The sequence below is a fragment of the Cetorhinus maximus genome, chromosome 15, assembly GCF_964194155.1.
Source record: "Cetorhinus maximus chromosome 15, sCetMax3.hap1.1, whole genome shotgun sequence".
Classification (NCBI taxonomy): Eukaryota; Metazoa; Chordata; class Chondrichthyes; order Lamniformes; family Cetorhinidae; genus Cetorhinus; species Cetorhinus maximus.
Genome location: NC_135893.1, coordinates 107367576 through 107386784, shown reverse-complemented (window position 1 = coordinate 107386784; position 19209 = coordinate 107367576). Strand labels below are relative to the sequence as shown.

Here is a 19209-nt window from a genome sequence, read left to right as displayed (position 1 = left end):
TCTTTTTTTTTACTGCTTTACCACTTTCAGTTTTGGTACAAATAATGATTGCTGCCTGACATGTCTATTTTATAAGGCACTTTGTAGATTAACAATAGTGGTGAATAATGAAAGGCTGATCTTATCTAAATGTACATAGATTCAGGAGGAGGACATTTTAGCCTCTGGAGCTTGTTATGCCATTCAGTGAGGTCATAGCTGACCTGGGACCCAACTTCATATACATACTTTTGCTCTATATCTCTTAATCTCTTTGACAAAAATCTATGAATTTCCATTTAACATTAACAACTAATCTAGCATCAGCTGCTGATAAAGGAAGAGAGTTCCAAAGTTCTGCCGCACTTTGTGTGTAGAAATTTAATATTTTGGGCATTGAAAACATGAAAGATATAAGTAATAACTCAGTGCCCGTTAGTACAACTGGATTAATGTGAATCAGGATATTTTTCTTACAAGGTACCTAATGAAAGTATGAACAAGACCTTGTTATAAACTTGTGTAGATTTGCTAATATAATATGAACATATGAACAACGAGCAGGAGTAGGCCAATCAGCCATTTAATAAGATCATGGCTGATCTGATAGTAACCTGAAATCTGCATCCCACCCACCCCCGATAACCTATCACCCCTTAAAAATATTCAAAGACTCTGCTTCCACTGCCTTTTCAGGAAGAGAGTTCCAAAGACTCTCAACCCTCTGAGTGAAAATATTTCACCTCATCTCTGTTTTAAATGGGCGACCCCTTATTTTTAAACAGTGACCCCCTAGTTCTAGATTCTCCCCCGAGAGGAAACATCCCCTCCACGTGCACCCTGTCAAAACCCCTCAGGATCTTATATGTTTCAATCAAATTGCCTCTTACTCTGCTAAACTTCAGTGAATACAAGCCTACTCTGTCCAACCTTTCCTCATAAGACAACCCACCCATTCCAGGTATTACTCTGGTAAACCTTCTCTGAACTGCTTCCTACACATTTACATTTTTCATGAAATGAGGTGACCAATACTGTACACAGTACTCCAAAGGTGGTCTCATTAGTGCCCTGTACAACTGATGCATAATCTCCCTACTTTTGTATTCAATTCTCCTCATAATCAATGATAACATTCTATTAGCTGTACCTGCACACTAGCCTTTTGTGATTCATGCACTAGGACACCAAGATCCCTTTGCATCTCAGAGCTGTGCAATCTCTTGCCATTTAGGTAATATGCTTCTCTTTTATTCTTTGTGCCAAAATGGACAATTTCACATTTTCCCACATTATACTCCATCTGCCAGATCTTTGCCCAGATCCTTGCCCACTCACTTAACCTTAATCTGTTTGTAGCCTCCTTATATCCTTTTAACAACTGAGGTCCCAGCACTGATCCCTGTGGCACACCACTCATTACATCTTGCCAAACTGAAAAAGACCCATTTATGCCTACTCTCTGCTTCCTGTTAGCCAGCCAATCTTCTATCTGTGCCAATATGTTACCCCCTAGACCATGAGCTTTTATTTTCCGCAATAACCTTTGAATAAAAAGACAAAGATTAGTGGCTTTCCTGTGCTGTACGTTAAGTCAGAAGATATATTGGGTAGAATTTTACAGTCGCCCACTAGCAGGTTTTCAGGCAGGGGGTGCCCATAAAATTCCCTGGGTTGTCTTCCCACCACCCTCCTGCCTGCGCCTCAGATGTCCACAATTTTACGTGGGGCAGGCAAGGCCCAGGACGGGCGGCCTGTCTGTCCTGCCCAAATTGAGGCCCATAAATGATCCAATTTTGAGGCTGATGAAAGGAGTTCAAGGGCAGGGGTGAAGCCCAGCAGATTACCCTGCTTGGGCCTCAAGGTGGGGTGGGGGGGGGAACCTCCCTCAAGGGCCCTCTTTTAATGTCAGACACCCTCCCTAAGGTCTGCCTCCCCTGCTGACACCTTTCCATCAAGGCCCCCACCTGCTCTTCCAAACACCCATCACCCTCTTCTCCCCCCCCCCCCACCCCACTTTCCAGGCTTCACCTCACCTCCCTGGTATGAGACCCCCTTCTCCACACCTCTCCCCTCACCTCAGTACTTACCTGGTTCTGGCCACTTAGAATCCGGGGACTGTTTGTAGTCCCAATCTTGGCCACTGCTGGCGCTGCTGGGACTCCAGAGCTTCTGGCCAAGCAGATTGCCAGCAACTCTCTGAGGTGGGACTTCTGCCTGAGCAAGGTGTTAAATGGTGTTAAATGGTTGCAGGGATGTGTTTCCCGCTGTCTCTTTGGGTGGCAGGGTGGTAAGTCATAAGTTCAAGGTGAGGGGCAGGAGGTTTGGGGGGATATGAGGAAAAACTTTTTACCTAGAGGGTGGTGACGGTCTGGAATGCACTGCCTGGGAGGGTGGTGGAGGCGGGTTGCCTTTAAAAAGTACCTGGATGAGCACTTGGCACGTCATAACATTCAAGGCTATGGGCCAAGTGCTGGTAAATAGTATTAGGTAGGTAGGTCAGGTGTTTCTCACGTGTTGGTGCAGACTCGATGGGCCGAAGGGCCTCTTCTGCACTGTGATTCTGTAATTCTGACTGGAATTAATCCTTGACCAGTTCACATTTAGTCAATCAGGTATTTGATCCAGCCACAAATAACTAGCAACTTAACAGATGGTAAGTTGTTTGAACCAAGCATTTTATGATGTGACTCTGGATTCTGTCAGAGGTGCCCACTTTTGGGTGAGATATAAACCAATGCCCTATCTGCTCTCTCAGGTGGACATGAAAGATCCTATGGCCCTTTTTGAAGAAGAGCAGGCTAGTTATCCCCAGTGTCCTGGTCATTATTTATCTTTCAATCAATATCACTTAAAACAATACAAAAGCATAATGCTGCAGGTGCTGAAAATGGAATGAAAACAAAAAGTGCTGGACATATTCAGGAGATCTGGCAGCATCTGTGGAGAAAGAAGCAGAGGTAATGTTTCGGATCGATGACCTTTCAACTTTTTCTCTCCACAGATTCTGCCAGCCCTGCTGAGTATTTCCAGCGATTTGTTTAATTTGAAATTAAAACAGAATGATATTGATGTCAATGTCATTATCGCATTGCTGTTTGTGGATGCTTGCTGTGTATAAATTTGCAGCCACATATCCTGCATTATAACATTGACTACACAACTAGAAGGTGCTTGTTGGCTGTAAAGTATTTTGAGACATCCTGAGGTTATGAATGGTGCTACATAAATGTGAATTTTTCTTCCATGCTGTGTTTTTAAAATGTACAGGCGGACAAGTTTAACCACTGCCCACCCCTATATGTTCTAATGTCTGCTTAGTTTTGTTAAGTTTTAAATTCTAGATTTTTACAGTGACATCAGCTTAATTTGATTATGTTTCTATTTTTATCAGTTGGATAATGTTAAAGGCTTCACATTCAGCCTAATAGTTGAGTACTTGCCATCGATTGTCATCACAGCAGCCAACTTTATCACTCCGCACCTGTTTGAACGTATAATCCAATTTGAAGACTATTCACCAGCCTTTGAGATAAGATTTATACTTATTAGGTATGGATGGATGTATTTCTTTGATGTATACAAGGTAGAGTATATTTTTATAGTTGAGATTGGCAGTATGTTATGCACCCATAAATTTGAGACAGCAGGCCATCCAAAAGGTACATGTGACTGTAACAATTGCATTTTGCACCAGTTGGCTTAATCATTTGAATTTTCTTGTTGGAATACTGTTTAAAAGTGTATAGATGGATTCAAGTTATTGCCAAAGCAGTGTGTGAATGATATTGAATTTTGAAAAGATTTGTAGATGATTTCATGAAAAATTGTTTGCAATAAAATTACAGTTGTTATTTGATGGTGGCCCTGTAAGCATAACGCCATGGCGCTAATTGAGTGCAATGTGAATGAACTTCACCATTCCCCTCCCTTGCAACACTCACCAAGATTTCAGACTTCAACTCTTCCAGCCCTTAATCCACCCTTTACCACAGGTTTTTGTTTAAGTGACTCATGGATATTTCAAAACCCAGTCTCATTCCCTGCTGTCTCATATCCTCATTGTTTTCTTCATGAAAGAAAATCAAACTAAAACTTACGAACTGAACTTTTCCACAGGTCTGTATTTGTGCGATTGGCTAATGTTATTGTTCTCCTGGCGAGTTTGTTGTCACAAATCACCACTTGTAAAAATCCTGACTGCAAACCTTGTGGCTACAACAACAAATTATATCCAGTGAGTACATAGATAAATTCTACATTTAAAAAAAACTATAATCAGATTGAATATGGGTTTAAAAGCCTGTGGTTTTGAGAATTTCTATTTGCATGTAGCAAAAATAGGATGCAGTAGGATAAATGTGTAGTCATCAATAAGCAATGTTTAGTCGTGATACAAAAAAAATTGCATTCTAATATAAAATAAACCCTGCCACTTGAAGTGAAATCAATGAACATATTTAGAAAATAGTTTAATAAAGTGAATTGTGCATTTGCAGAATGACAACTTTATAATGCTCAACAGACTTTCAATTGTTTTAGAGATCTTTGCAGTTAATTAGGGGAGGTGATAGTGTAGTGGTATTGTCGCTGGGCTAGTAATCCAGAGACCCAGGGTAAAGCTGGTGGTGGAATTTGAATTAAAAAAAAATCTGGAATTAAAAGCCTAATGATGACTATGAAACCATTGCCAATTGTTGTAAAAACTCATCTGGTTCACTAATGTCCTTTAGAGAAGGAAATCTGCTGCCCTTACCTGGTCTGGCCTACATGCCCACAGCAACATGGTTGACTCTTAAATGCCATCTGATCAAGGGCAATTAGGGATGGGCAATAAATGCTGGCCTAGCCAGCCACGCCCACATCCCATGAATGAATAAAAAAAAACTTGCATAGAAATTGATAATTTTAATACTAATGTAAGAACAAAGTATTTGTATTTAACTTGTTCCTTTAAGAACATTTACATTTTTATGTTAAACTTAACTTTACAGGATTAACAGGAACTAGCATCATTTACATTGAACACAAATTATTTTGAGTATATTTGATTAAAAGGACTTGTCAAAGTGCTCCTGTTCATGTCACTGTTAAAAATGAGAACACTGCCAATAATAATATTGAAGGATTTCATGAGTGCATGAAAATTAATCACAAAATTTAGAACCGTTGAGGTTTTTCACCAGGCTTATATATCTGCTTGCATTGGTCCTAGATTCAAAACATTCAGGATGGATAGGAGAGTAGAAATGGCAGGTTGACTTGTATGTGAGGGATACCTGGGAGGTTCAAGTGTGATTGATATGTGATTCTATGAAAGACCAGCACAACAGTTGGGGATAACTATGGTCTATCAAACCCAATGAGGAGAACTTATCATTTTATCACATTATTAGAAGTAAGAACAAGATCATTTTATTGGAGAACTTAAAGTCAGAATGCATATATAACATGGCTGCTTCTACATTTAGATTCTTAATTTTTCTTTTCCCTTTCTTAATCTGTTACTTTTTTCTGTTATCATTTTGGAGCAACTTTTATTTAATTTGCTTGTGCTATACTTTGTACTTTGTTCTTGCACTTCCTGCAATCTTTTTCAAGTATTTGGGTCACTCATGGGCTCAGCTATTCCAGCATAAAATGGACCTCTAAGCTTGACAATGTAGTAAATGGGTTTGATGTTCTCAACATATTTTCAGACCCTATGAGTGATCCAAATGCTCAGAGTAGAAATATGTGATTTGCTTGATGTGGCAACCATAGGATAATAACTTAATTGGGGAAATAGAGCATGCAGATAATCAAGCTTTATAACAGATGGGTGAACCATACTGGGTATTGTGTGTCAGCTTAATAATGCAAGTAGAGTGAAGGATGGTAAATTATTCAAGAATAAATCCAATAAGGAAAAGTAGGCATATCCTTCAAATGGATTGCAGGTAAGAGTTCATAAGTGTAACAAAAGCAAATCACTGTAAATAAGTTGTTCCAAAATGCATCAACAGTAAAAAGTAGTATATTAAGAAAGGGAAAAGAAAAACTAAGACTACATAGAAACGGTCTAATTTTATATACAATATATACAATAAATAATAACAATGCATCTAGAAGCTAGCTGCAAAGTACAATACCCAAAATTTCTTGAATTATTGTAACAGAAGTAGAAGAAGTTAAGGCCCTATCCAAATGGAATTGAACTGAGAAGAAATGGGAAATGAATAATATGGTAAATGTTAAGTATTTTCAGGTTTCTTTCTGGGAGAGGTCAAACAATATATAATCTCATGTCAAACACACAGGGCATAACTACACTAGGACTTTGCCTTAAAGGATTAAAAACCAATAAATCCCCCTGGATGGTTGAACTGTACATGAGGCTACTGTGGAAGATGAGGGAGATTTGAGTATTATTGAAGTTTGGATGGAGTGGAATTAGGTAACTGTCCCTAGATTCAAAAAGGACACTAGACCCAAAGCTACATTATAAAACTACAAGCCCATTTGCTTTAACATTTAATCATCACTGAGCTCTTGAGATAAAGTATTGTAATGGATAAATGTTCTGTGTATAATCAATGACTTTTGTTCTGACTGTAAATAGAATGTTAATGATTGTTTATGTTTCAGTGTTGGGAAACCCGAATAGGACAAGAAATGTATAAGTTGATGATATTTGACTTGATTATAATTTCATTTGTTGCACTGTTCCTGGAATTCCCCAGAAAGTAAGTGTTATTTCCCTTCCTATACTTTCCCATTTCATTTATTCAAAAATTGTGAATTGGTACATGATTTAATCCTTTTAGATTTGTGATTAATAACCCTGCATCATTTAAAAACATTGAATATGACCTAGGTGATTGCAAGCAAAACTTTTGACCCTGTGCCCTCAAAATACCATGGCTGCAAAATTCAGTTGCACAGCCTTTGCTTTTACAGCTTTACAGGTGCCAAGATGTCATTGATGCTGTGTGCAAATGCTTCTGGTGCAGGCTGCACTGAACGCTGTTTTGAGGAGTTTGTGAGCCTGGCTGCTGGACGTGTGTGCTGGAAATATGCAGAGTCGGCAGATTGTGGCATCAATCAGCATGTAATGCTGCTTTCACTCTAATGGTGTCATTTTTGACCTCAACACTCCAACCAATGCCTCCTCTTAATCTCTCACTATTTGAACGTGTTCAGCAGTAGTAAGGACCCTCTTCCAGCATCTACTAACTATTGATGAGTTATTAGAAGTGCTCAGAGATATATATTGCTACCTAAAGTTGGTGTCGTCTGCGGTGAGTGGTGTGTCACCTTGACAAGGCCTTGGTTCTCACTTCGAAAGCACTGTTCACACCACTTGCCCGCAGTCATGGATGTTGTGGTTTCTGTGCTCCTTGGCCTGTAGCATGACAGGCAAAATGAACAGAGGCAACACGGAGGAGGACATGTTGCTCAAAGAGGGAGGGGGAGAAGGACTCGGCAGGACGCCATATTCACCCAGGATCTTCAGGGACACCTATTTTACCTCAGCCTCAGTGAGGAAAGGTGTATGCAACATCTCCTTTTCTCTGAAGGAGATACACACAGAAATCTGCCACCTTTGTAAGCAGGCCTGCAACCTCTGCAGGGCAAGGGCATCATTACCAGTGGCTGTAAAAGTGATCATATCCATGAACTTCACATTGGGCTACTTCCAAGATGGAACAAAGACATTACCAACAGGGCTACAGGCCAAGTGCTGGAAAATGGGATTAGAATAGTTAGCTGCTTGATGGCCGGCTTGGACATGATGGGCCGAAGGGCCTGTTTCTGTGCTTTATAACTCTAACTCTATAACATCTTGCAATTCATTGTCCACTGCTGGATAAGGGAGGTGACAGATGCAAAGAGGGGAGAATAGATTGTATTCTTCCTTTTCAGAGAGAAACAGATGGCGTGTGCATCTGACACCCATCGCTTTGTGAATTCAAAGATATATTGCAACTGCAAAAGATTCCATTCCCTCAATGTGCAGCTGGTGTGACTATACTCAGTATGTCATGTAGGTCAATGCCAGGTACCCTGGCAGCAATCATGATGCCTTTATTCTGGGCCAGCCTGTTGTACCATTAACATTTGAACCATGTAATGATCCTTGGTCAGACCCCCAAGTTGGTAGGATCTGGATAGGGACTGATAATGTTTTGTTTAAAGTAGACAAAATTTGAAATTCAAGACACTTGCCGAGAGAAGAAAGCCACAAGATTCCATGGGTTTTGAACAAGCAAAAATAAGCTTTACTGTACAAGGTCAGAAAGATAAAACAATTTACGATATCTATCTTATACTCTTAACATTCAGGCTAAGTTTGAGGTGCATATGAATTAACAGTCGAACACACCACACAGCACAATAAGTGCCAAATGTGCCCAAAACAGATTCCACAGATTTCTCAACAATCCACCCGGATGTCAGTAACACTGTGAGTCAACAACCTCACTGAAACTCTGTCTTTCTCATGAGGAATTCCAGTCTTCACCTTCGAAGACCTAACCTTGGAATTCTCACTAAAAGTCGTTCCAACTCGGACGGCTTCAACAATGGCCCACTTCACAGGGTTTCACTCTTGACTCCCGAGATTCTGTTCTGATCAACTCACAAGCATAAATTCAGTTCTTCAGCCACGCTGAACTGAACACTACTGCTCCTTTGTCCCAACGGCCTGCAGCATGGAGTCACCAACCTTCAGATACCTTCTTCATTTAAAATCTGCTACCCAAAGCCCTTTTCTTGTTTGGAGCCTGTTGCTTTGCTCCTCTTTTTAACTCAACTAGGGCCTTTTCCTCTCCCTGTCCACTCTCTGGGATTCTACTTTTGGGACCCCTCCCCATCCCCTGCCTGGGACACCTTGCCTGCGATGGCACTGCACTCCTGGTCACCTGACCTGGGCTCTCGTGTCTTTTTCTTCATGTACAGGTGCACTGGGCCCAGAGACCTTAAAAAATGCAGAATTGCGCATGTGCAGCCCACTCCCAGTCTGCGCATGCGCAACAACTCCGAGATCTGTCGGGGGGGTTGAAGTTCTCGATCTCCACTCTTCTCAGGAAAGTATAATAATTCTCATAATATGATTGTGATTTATGGTAAAAGTAGGTTAATAGTGGGGTTTGGATAGTTTCCCTGTGTGTGTGGGATTTCACTGAATTGGAGACAGCTGGTCTGGAGGCTTTGACTCAAGAAAAGAAGCTAGGTTTGAAATGCTAAATACATAAACATGGCTGAAGTTTTAGAATGTGAGGTGAGAAGAATTTGCATTTTTAGATAAATCAGGGTAGTTTGAATTTCAAAGAGATGGTAGGATGTTGCACCTAGCTGGAGAAGCTAGACCAACCAGTGTGTTTACTTTTCTCAAAGGTATTGACAATATTAGCACCGTGAATAGATTTATATTATGAGAAAAGTAAAGTTCCAAAGACATATGGGAACAATAGAATTTGCATTAAAAGGGGAAAACATGTATAAAGAAGATTGAGGTTATGTGTTAGGAAGGCATTGTAAGATCTCCCAAAAGTGTGAAAAGCTTCCAGTATTTGTGCATTAAGCTGCTGTCTGCAGAAACCGAAGCTGGGGAAAGCCACTTTGAATTCTACTGTATTGACTTGCTTGGATCTGTTCAAATCTATTTTTTCTTTACTGTTGCCTTAATGGGGGTGTGACTGGAAGCCAGATTAATTAAGGATTTTAGAAATTATTATAGCAGTAATTTGTAGACCTGTGTATGTGCTTGGAATTATTTCTTTTTTTAATAAATGTTTAATTTAGTATTCTAAAAATCTCAATTCGTGGTAGACTTATTACTTCTGAATTCAGAGCACACATCTCTAAATAAAATACAAATTGCAAAACCATTGTGACCGTGTGATCAAGTTTCCCCTGTAGGTTTGATCCGCCTGGCACACATCATCTGCCAGGTCATGACAGCTCTCAACAAGGCAAGAATAGTTTTCATAACTGTCACAGAGACCAGAGGGTGGCAAGGACTATTTGCTGCCCATCTAGTTATGACTCTGCTGAGCAACCATGCACACTTGAGTGGCATACATAGAACGAGAGTTATGCTTAAACATTTAGTCCCTCCACCACTGTACCATGACAGCTGTGTGTACCATAAGATGCACTGCAACAACTCATCAAGCCTTCTTCAACGGTACCTTCCAAACCTGCAACCTCTACCACCTAGAAGGACAAGGACAGCAGATGCATGAGAACACCAGCACCCGGAAGTTCTCCTCTAAGCCACACACCATTCTGCTTGCCATTCCTTTACTGTCACTGGGTCAAAATTCTGGCTCCCTTCCTAACAGCACTATGGACTTAGCTGCACCAGTTTAAGGCAAGCAGCTGAAGATGATGCATAGGGGGAAGTGAAGAGGCAACCAACATATCCACATTGTGGCCCATTGTCCATGATCCATTTATCTGACTGGAGTACCAGTGAATGCAATCTCAATTCCCCCTCAATAACAGTCCCACTCTTTACTCTGTTAGTAACAATCACGGTGTCCTCTTGTCTTGAATGTGTCAGTATCTGAGCTGGTGGTTGAGTGTATCTGAGGGAGTGACAGTGTTTCTTATTCTTCAGTCACTTCTTGCTCTTGCACCATTGCCTGACCAGGTGGCAGTTCTTAGGTATTTGAAATGGGAAGGGTTATGGTGAGGGGGAGGTGAGGAAGCCTTTTTTTTTGGACCTTACTAATTTCGTAATTGATGACTTTGTAAAGAATAATTCTGTGTAGAAGCTTGAAAGATGTGACGATATTTCTGAATCCATTCAGCTGATCATTTGCTATTCAAATCAGTAATATTCAACAAATATTTCAATCTGTCTATTTAATAACTATCCAGTATCTTAGAGTTTGATTATTTTTGAAATTAAGCCAAAATGTTATATTTGTAATATTACATTTTATTTAATAAGCATGTTCATTTTGCCATTTGTGTAAACTATTAATACAGCTTAAGTTATATGTTTAGGGTTAATTTCTAAACCTAATGAAACTTGTGCATTAGTTATTACACTTGTAACCATTGAATTTTATTTTATTTTATTAGATTATTGAACAGTGCATTGTAACAAGGGATATGCTGTATTCTAATAGCATAATTACATCTTTTATATATTTGTTTTTCAGGTTAATTGTAACCTATTGTACTTTTCCACCTTTCAAGTGGTGGGGACAGCAGCAGTTTGCTATTCCACAAAATGTGTTAGAAATTGTTTATGGTCAGACTATCTGTTGGATAGGAACATTTTATTCACCATTGCTCCCTGGAATAGCAACCATCAAGTACATCATCATATTTTATATCAAAAAGGTGAGTTATTTTACAGAATATACCAATGAAAGCAAACCTATTTTTAACAATAATATATGGCAATCAGATGATTGAATTACCTCTCTTTAATTTTTTCTTAGTTATTCCTGACCGATTAAAATATTAATCGATAAGATTTTCAACCATAAGTTTGACAATCGAAATAGATGTTAGTTTATCGCCAGTAGACTTCCTGAAATTTGACTTGAGATTCTCAGGTTCCACTGAGGTTCTCAGAATGACTCAGGGTTTCTCAGTGAGTAGCTGAGTAGTCCAGTAAATGCAAAAAATTGCCTTTATATAGCGTGTTTAACATTTAGAAAGTTCTAAGGTATTTTACACATTGGGGAGAAAAACGGACATTAAGATTAGATTAGGGTCGGGTCGTGAAGATCCTAGATTTAGTTCTCTGCTTGAGGTGAATTAGCTAATCTCAGTTTAGCAGGTGCTTCGAGATACCACAATTTGCCCCCATAATCCAAAGGTTAGGAAAAATAAATTTGATAAGCTCCCTGTCCAGAATGATATCCAGCAATGTGTAGATATTGGACAAGGACAAAATTGGGTTTGGTTTTGATGCTCCATTGCTAGAATATCATGCCAATATTCAAGAACAATTAATGGCCTCTTGCAAGAAATATCAGAGGACATCTGTGGTAAAAAAAAATTGGCAGTAGAGAAGGGGAGAAAAGTAGAGGCTGGTGGAATTACTGCTAATAAAAACATGATGTCTTCTGAACCTTCCAGATTTCTTTGATGAACAATTGTCGCCCGTCCAACAGACCTTTTCGTGCATCAAGCTCTAACTTTTTCTTTCTGGCAGTTCTGTTAATTGGACTTCCATTAGCCTGTGTTCCTATCCTCTTCGGTGTTGCAGTGTGAGTATTGGTTATTAGTTGAATATTGTTTTCTAGTTGCACCATTGTGAATAAGTTACCCATCAAGGCCATAGGGTACTTTACAGTACAGAAGGTGGCCAGTCAGTTCATTGCTCCACAGGGAGCCAGCAGGAAATCAATCCAGCCAGTCCCACTCCACTCCCATCTAAAATCGTTTTGAAGTCATTGATTGTCCCTGCTTTCAGCATCCTCATGGGCAGCGTGTTCCAGGTCATTACCACTCGGTACATAAAAAATGTTTTTTCTCTTATTCCCCCTGCATCTCTTGGCTAAAATCTTAAATCTGTGTCCGCAAGTCCTTGTACCATCAGCTAATTGGAAGAGTGTTTCCTTGATTACCCTATCTAAGTCAGTCATAACCTTGTACACCTCTATCAAATCTCTTCTCAATCTCCTTTGCTCCAAGGAGAATAAGCCCAGCTTCTCCAACTAAAACGAAAATCCCTCATTCCTGGAACCATTCTGATTAATCTCCGCTCAAGGACTTCACATCTTTCCTAAAGAGTGCTGACCAGAAATGGATGCACTATTCTAGTCGTGGCCTAACCAGAGCTTTACACAGGTTTAGTATAACTTCCCTGCTTTTATTTTCAGTGCCTCTATTTCTGAAGCCCAAAATCCAAGATGGTTTGCTAACCACTCTTTCAATATATCCCGCCATCTTCAAAGATGGATGCACATGCACCCCCAAGTCCCTGTGTCCCTGCATACTCTTCAGAATCGTGCCATTAAGGCTGTATTGCCTCTCCCTATCCCTTGTGCCAAAAGGCATCTCCTCACACTTCTCCTTATTAAATTCCATCTGCCATGTGTCTGCCTATTCTGCCACCTTATCTATGTCAAGGTACAGGTGATTGGTGTTATCCTCACTGTTTGCCACACCACCAAATTTGGTATCGGCACATTTTGTAATTTTATTTCATATAGTCTTTTTCTCTACATTATTGCTGAGTTTGTTCATTTGTTAACAATTCTTGGCACTTTTTCTTAAACACTTCAAAATAGAAACAAGTTTTCCGAGTTACACCTGTAAAGCACTTGGGGGTGCGGGTGAGAGGGGTGCACAAGAACACATGAAATGGGAGCAGCAGTAGACCACATGGCCTGTGCTGGACAGGGCTTCTTCAGTTTCGGGCATTGCCATCTTCCTGGTGATGCTTGTAAGTGAGAGAGGAGAGAGTGAGTGACTGCATGACCTGCCTCCAACATGGAGGCACCCTTGACCCTGAGGTTTCTATGACATCCATGGATCCTTACTGGATGGAGGCTACAAGCCAACCTCTCCCATCTCCAATAGGTCTGTCCTGCTCCACCCGGCCAGCTGGGCCACCCGCTCCTTGAAGTCAGTCAGTTCCTGTTTTCTCCCTCTCTCCGATTATGGCTTAACTTCCGTGCAAAGAGAGAAGATGGGGTTAAGAGCAAATGGGTTTCATATATCTTTCCCATACTTCCAGTCTTACAATCACCCACTGGATTGTGTGCCATCTGATTGATGCATTGCAGGTTGTCCAGAAGGGTTCTGGCCAGCACCCTTCAGAACGCTGACCCAAGCAGATATAAGGATAAAGCTCAGAGGTATGTCATTAGAGGTACTTGCTGGTGCCCTCAGCGCCTGAGCCCCTTCTTCCCCTGCCTCCCCAACCCTCAGTGAGGGATCCATAGTGGCCTGCAGAGTAGATGGACTGCAGTGGGGGGCTGTGAGCCAACATCTTATCATGTTGCCACTGAGGCCCATGTCTCCTGTACCATTCGTTGAGGTGAGTGTGAGTAGTCGAGGGTTCACTTACCCTGGCAGCGCGGATGAGGCCATTCATCCTTTCTCGATACTGCAGGGCAGTCCTCAGCCAGAGGCCCTGGGCACTGACTGCCCTGGAGATTTGCTGTCATGCAGGCTTTGTATCCCTGCTCGACCTCCTCCCATCTGGAGGATAGAGGCTGTCCCTCCTGGCCTCCACTTGGTCAAGAAGGGCGCCCTGGGAGTTGTCGTTGATCTTGGGCATCAGTGGCCCCGTCCTCTTCTGGCCATCTCCTCAGTAAGCGTGGTGAGTAATAAGTTGCTGTCTGGGTGCCTTTTAAATATGGCGCCAGATATGACGGCAGAGTGTGTGCCATCCAGCCTGCCAGCTGCAATAAACCTTGGCAAACCTCCGACTGCATAATTAATGAGGCTGGGGCTGCGTGATATGGCATGAATTCCCGGTGGCTTCCACGGCGGGAAACGCTCCCTGTCCCCGCCCCTGCCATGGTACTTAGTACCAGAAAGCAAAATTCCACCCCAAATATCTGTCTATCCCAGACTTAAATGTATTCAACGATGGAGCATCCACAACCCTCTGGGCTAGAGAATTCTAAAGATTCACAACCCTTTGAGTGAAGTAATTTCCCCTCATCTCAGTCCTAAATGATCAGCCCCTTATCCTGAGTTTGTGCTCCCCCCTCCACCGTGTTTTTAGATTCCCTGACCAGCGGAAACAACCTCTCAGTGTCTACCCTTTGAAGCTCCCTCAGCATTTTTTAGGTTTCACTGAGATCGCCTCTCATTCTTCTAAGCTCCAGAGAATATAAGCACATTTCACTGAACCTCTCACCATAGGACAACTCTCATCCCAGGGACCAATTTAATGAGCCTTCATTGTGCCACCTCTAATGCAAGTATATCCTTTCTTAAATGTGGAGACCAAAACTGCATGCAGTATTCCAGACGTGGTCTCACCAAAACCCTGTACAACTTGAACAAGACTTATTTATTCTTGTACTCCAATCCCCTGCAATAAAGGCCAACATGCCATTTGACTTCCTAATTGTTTGCTGCACCTGCTTGCTGACTCTGCTTTCCTTGTGCACGCACACTCAAGTCTCTTCTGAACATCGATACAAGTTTCAGACCTTTAAAAAAAAAATTGCTACTCTATTCTTTCAACCATAGTGAATAACTTTGCACATCCCTACGTTATACTCCATCTGTCATCTTGTTGCCCATTCATTTAATCTGTCTATATCTATTTTCAGCCTCTCTGTGTCCCCCCAACAGCTTACCTTCTCAGCTAGCTTGGTATCATAGTAAACTTAGATACATTACTCTCTGTCTTTTCATCTAAGTCATTAACATAGATTGTATATAGCTGAGGCCCAGCACTGGTCCTTGGCAGCATTCACTGCCCGCCAACTTGAAAAAGTCCTGTTTATGCCCACTATCTGCTTCCTATCCATTAACCAATCCTCTACCCATGCTAAAATATCACCCCCAACTCCATGAGCCATTATCTTATTAACCTTTTGTGTGGCATCTGATCGAATGCCTTTTGGAAATCCACATCGTTTTTGTTTTGGATTTCCAGCATCTGCAGTTTTTTGCTTTTATAATAGAAGATAGAGCTGGGATAAGGGGAGAGTGCATTTTCAGGATGGCAACCTGTAACTAGTGGAGTGCCACAGGGATCAGTGCTGGGGCCACAATTATTTACAATAAATATTAATGACTTAGATGAGGGAAGTGAATGTACTATCGCCAAGTTGCAATAACACAAAAATAGGTGGGAAGGCAAGTGATGAGGATGACACAAAGAGTCTACAGAGGGATATGGACAGGTTAAGTGAGTGGGCAAAAACTTGGCAGATGGAATATGACATGGGAAAATGTGAGGTTATGCACTTTGGCAGGAAGAATAGAGGAGCTGAATATATTTAAATGATGAAAGACTGCAGAAAGCTGCAGCACAGAGGGATTTAAGGGTCCTCGTGCATGAATCACAAAAAGCTAGCATACAAGTTCAGCAGATAATAGGGAAAGGAAATGCAATGTTGGCCTTAATTTGAAAGGGAATGGAGTATGAAAATAGGGAAGTCTTGCTAAAACTATACAAGGCACTAGTTATTTGTAGTTAGACAAGTAACTCAAATACTGTGAACAGTTTTGGTCCCTTTATCTAAGGAAAGATATACTGGCATTGGAGGCAGTCCAGAGAAAATTGATCCCGGGTATGGAGGGATTTTCTTGTGAGGAGAGGTCGAGTAGGTTGGGCCTGTACTCATTGGAGTTTAGAAGAATGGGAGGTGACCTTATTGAAACATATAAGATTCTTAGGAAGCTTGACAGGATAGATGCTGAGAGGTTGTTTCCCCTTGTGGGAGAGTCTAGGAGCAGAGGGAATAATCTCAGACTAAGGGGTTGCCCATTTAAGTCAGAGATGAGGAGGAATTTCTTCACTCACAAGGTAGTGAATCTGTGGAATTCTTTACCGCAGAGGGCTGTAAAGGCTGGGTTGTTAAGTAGATTCAGGGTGGAGATAGACAGATTTTTAATCTGTAAGGGAATCAAGAGTTATGGGGAAAAGGCAGGAAAGTGGAGTTGGGGATTATCAGATCCGTCATGATCTCATTGAATGTCAGCGCAGTCTCGATGGGCTGAATGGCCTACTTCTCCTACTTCTTATGGAGTGATTTACCCTGACAGAATGGATGAGACCATTCATCCTGTAGTGGCATGGTGGTTATCCTCTTTTATAGTGCATTGGCGCTGATCACCACTGCCACCGCCTGCCATGCTGGATTGGTGACCTTGCTTGCTGGTCTTTGCCCAGAGCGGGGGTAGAGGACATCACAGCGGGCCTCCACTGCACCCAAAAGGCACTCGAGGGACACGTCATTAAACCGGGGGTTGGGGGGGTGGGGAAGGTTGGTGCTGCAATCTTCTTGCCTTCCGGGGCCATGTCTTCCATGCAGCAGTCCTGGGTTGGAAGCACTGAGAGGTGTGCACACAGCTGCACTTAAATATGGCTCCCGACATGATGAAGCGGCGAGGAGACAGCATGGCGGACGAATGAGAGCCCGCCCGCCATCGAAATGGCGTGTTTCCTGGGAATGCGTAATTAATCAGGCAGGTTTGGGACGATATGACATAAAAAGCCGCCATTGTGGCCGGCGGTTAAAATATCCTTTCCCCTGCCAGCTACTACACTTGGTGTAAATCTGGGTTGATTCCGCTCTTAGACCTGAACAAAGCAAACTGTTGAAGTATGGGGAATAATAAAATGAAAGCTAAATTAAATGAACACCTTGTAACTGTGTTCACAGTAGAAGGCACAAAAAAACATTCTGGAAATTATGGAGAACCGAGGGTCTAGTGAGAGTGAGGAACTTCAAGAAATTAGTCTTAGTGGGAATATTACTGGAAAAATTAATGGGACCAAAATTTGACAAATCCCCTGCACCTGATGGCCTACCTGCTAAATTTTAAAAGAGGTGGCTGCAGAGATAGTGAATGCCTTGATTTTGATCTTCTCAGAATTCCCTCAAATTTTGGAGTGTTACCTTCCAATCCGTAGGGACAAAATCTAAACAAGCATTTGCGAAAAAGAGGGAGGGAGAAAAGGTATCTATCGGCCAGTTAGCCTGTAGTAATGAAAATGCTCAGATGTATTGTAACAGGGCACTTAGAAAATCATAATATTATTAGAGTCAAAGTGATTTATGAAAGGGAAGTGGTGCTGGATAAATGTGTTGAAGTTTTTTGTGGTTGTAACTATCAGGCTAAATAAGGGAGAATCCAAACGAATATTGGTATGGACCCAAATTATATAACTCTCATCAACGGTGGAGTTTCCAATCTTTATAGAGTAAAAAGCTGGGTAGCATATGCTTTCTTTGCCGGATTTTCAATTTTGTTTGTGTGTGTTTGTGTTTATATAAGATCATACTTGATGTTTGTTCAGCACCTGAGTCCACTGAGCCCAGTCTCCAGAATGTAAAAGGCACTTGTCCATATTTCACACATGCTTTAAACTAAAAATTAAATCATTAACCAAACTACACTAATGTTGATATCGGAAACTTGAACTTTTTTAAAAAGACTTCCTGCTGGAGAAGTAAAAAAATAGAAATGCTTAAAGTCTGAAACAAAAAACTGACTGCAGCAAAGTTGCCTGCATTTGTAAAGGAAAGGACAAGTTATCATTTTGAGTGTAGCCTTCAGCAAGTTATGTTTTTGATTTTGATGAAGGGACTCCTTTTATGATGAAAAAACTTGTCTTTGAAGTGATATGGCCATCATTGTATTAGAGGCAAAATAAATATGTGTGCTCTTTCCCCTCCGATCAGGGTCAAGTCATCCAAATCTTGTGGGCCATTCATGAACTACGATACCACATGGGATATTATACCAAAAACCATTGACTGTTTCCCAAAGGGTCTTAAGAATCTTCTATATGGTTTGGCATCCGAGGCTTTTGTAATACCATTCTTTCTGGTTGTATGGTAAGACGCATTTGATGGTAAAATATGAGTTTTTTTTTCCTGTTGGACTACAAAATAATGTTTTTCCCCCTATTGATGTGCCTGTGATTTTAGTGACCAACAAATAATTTGTAATCTTTTTAAAGAAATACTTAAATTTACCTTTAAATGAAAGTTATTATATTAATGCAAGCTGTTATAATTATGTGTAATTTAAAACAGCTTTTAATGTGCCACTGCCTGATTAAAGACTTAGCAAATAAGCAATGTTCCAATGGCAAATAATGAATTGAAGAGAGCTGTGAAAATTAGGATCAGTGGTGGGGGAATACAAGAGTTATACGTTGTCCTTTTCTATACTTAAGCAAATACATCATTCAATTTTTGTTCTTTCAGCCTCGTTCTGTTCTATCTTGTTGCTTTGGCTGGAGCACATAAACGAGTTGTTGTTCAGCTCAGAGAGCAACTGGCTATGGTGAGTGATTTTGATTCCATAATTATTAAATATGAATTTTCAACACTATTCACCTGGAGTGATTTATTGCCAGTTTGTCAGATAGTCCAGATTTCCCTGTCAAAATAAAAACTAAGGTAATGGTGTTCACCTTTAATCATGGCAAAATTGTACACCAGCTTCAGACAAGGAGCAGTTACTTGACAAAGCTGTATTCGTACATGATGCAGCAAATCATGGCCAAATATATTTGTATAAATGTTTGGTAAAATGCAGGCTAAGTAGAAAGCATCTCAATTGGATGTG

At 41.0% G+C, this 19209-nt stretch overlaps 1 protein-coding gene across 1 annotated transcript in view; it reads left to right on the top strand.

The window, feature by feature from the left end:
• The window catches only part of tmc7 (transmembrane channel like 7), an 80463-nt gene that overhangs the window by 47890 nt on the left and 13364 nt on the right, over positions 1-19209 (top strand). Inside the window, exons 8-14 of the mRNA XM_078559170.1 lie at positions 3374-3531; positions 4099-4216; positions 6607-6704; positions 11136-11319; positions 12067-12197; positions 18315-18470; positions 18846-18924. Of these exons, the coding sequence (XP_078415296.1) occupies positions 3374-3531; positions 4099-4216; positions 6607-6704; positions 11136-11319; positions 12067-12197; positions 18315-18470; positions 18846-18924 (924 nt within the window). The remainder of the gene's footprint in view (positions 1-3373; positions 3532-4098; positions 4217-6606; positions 6705-11135; positions 11320-12066; positions 12198-18314; positions 18471-18845; positions 18925-19209) is intronic.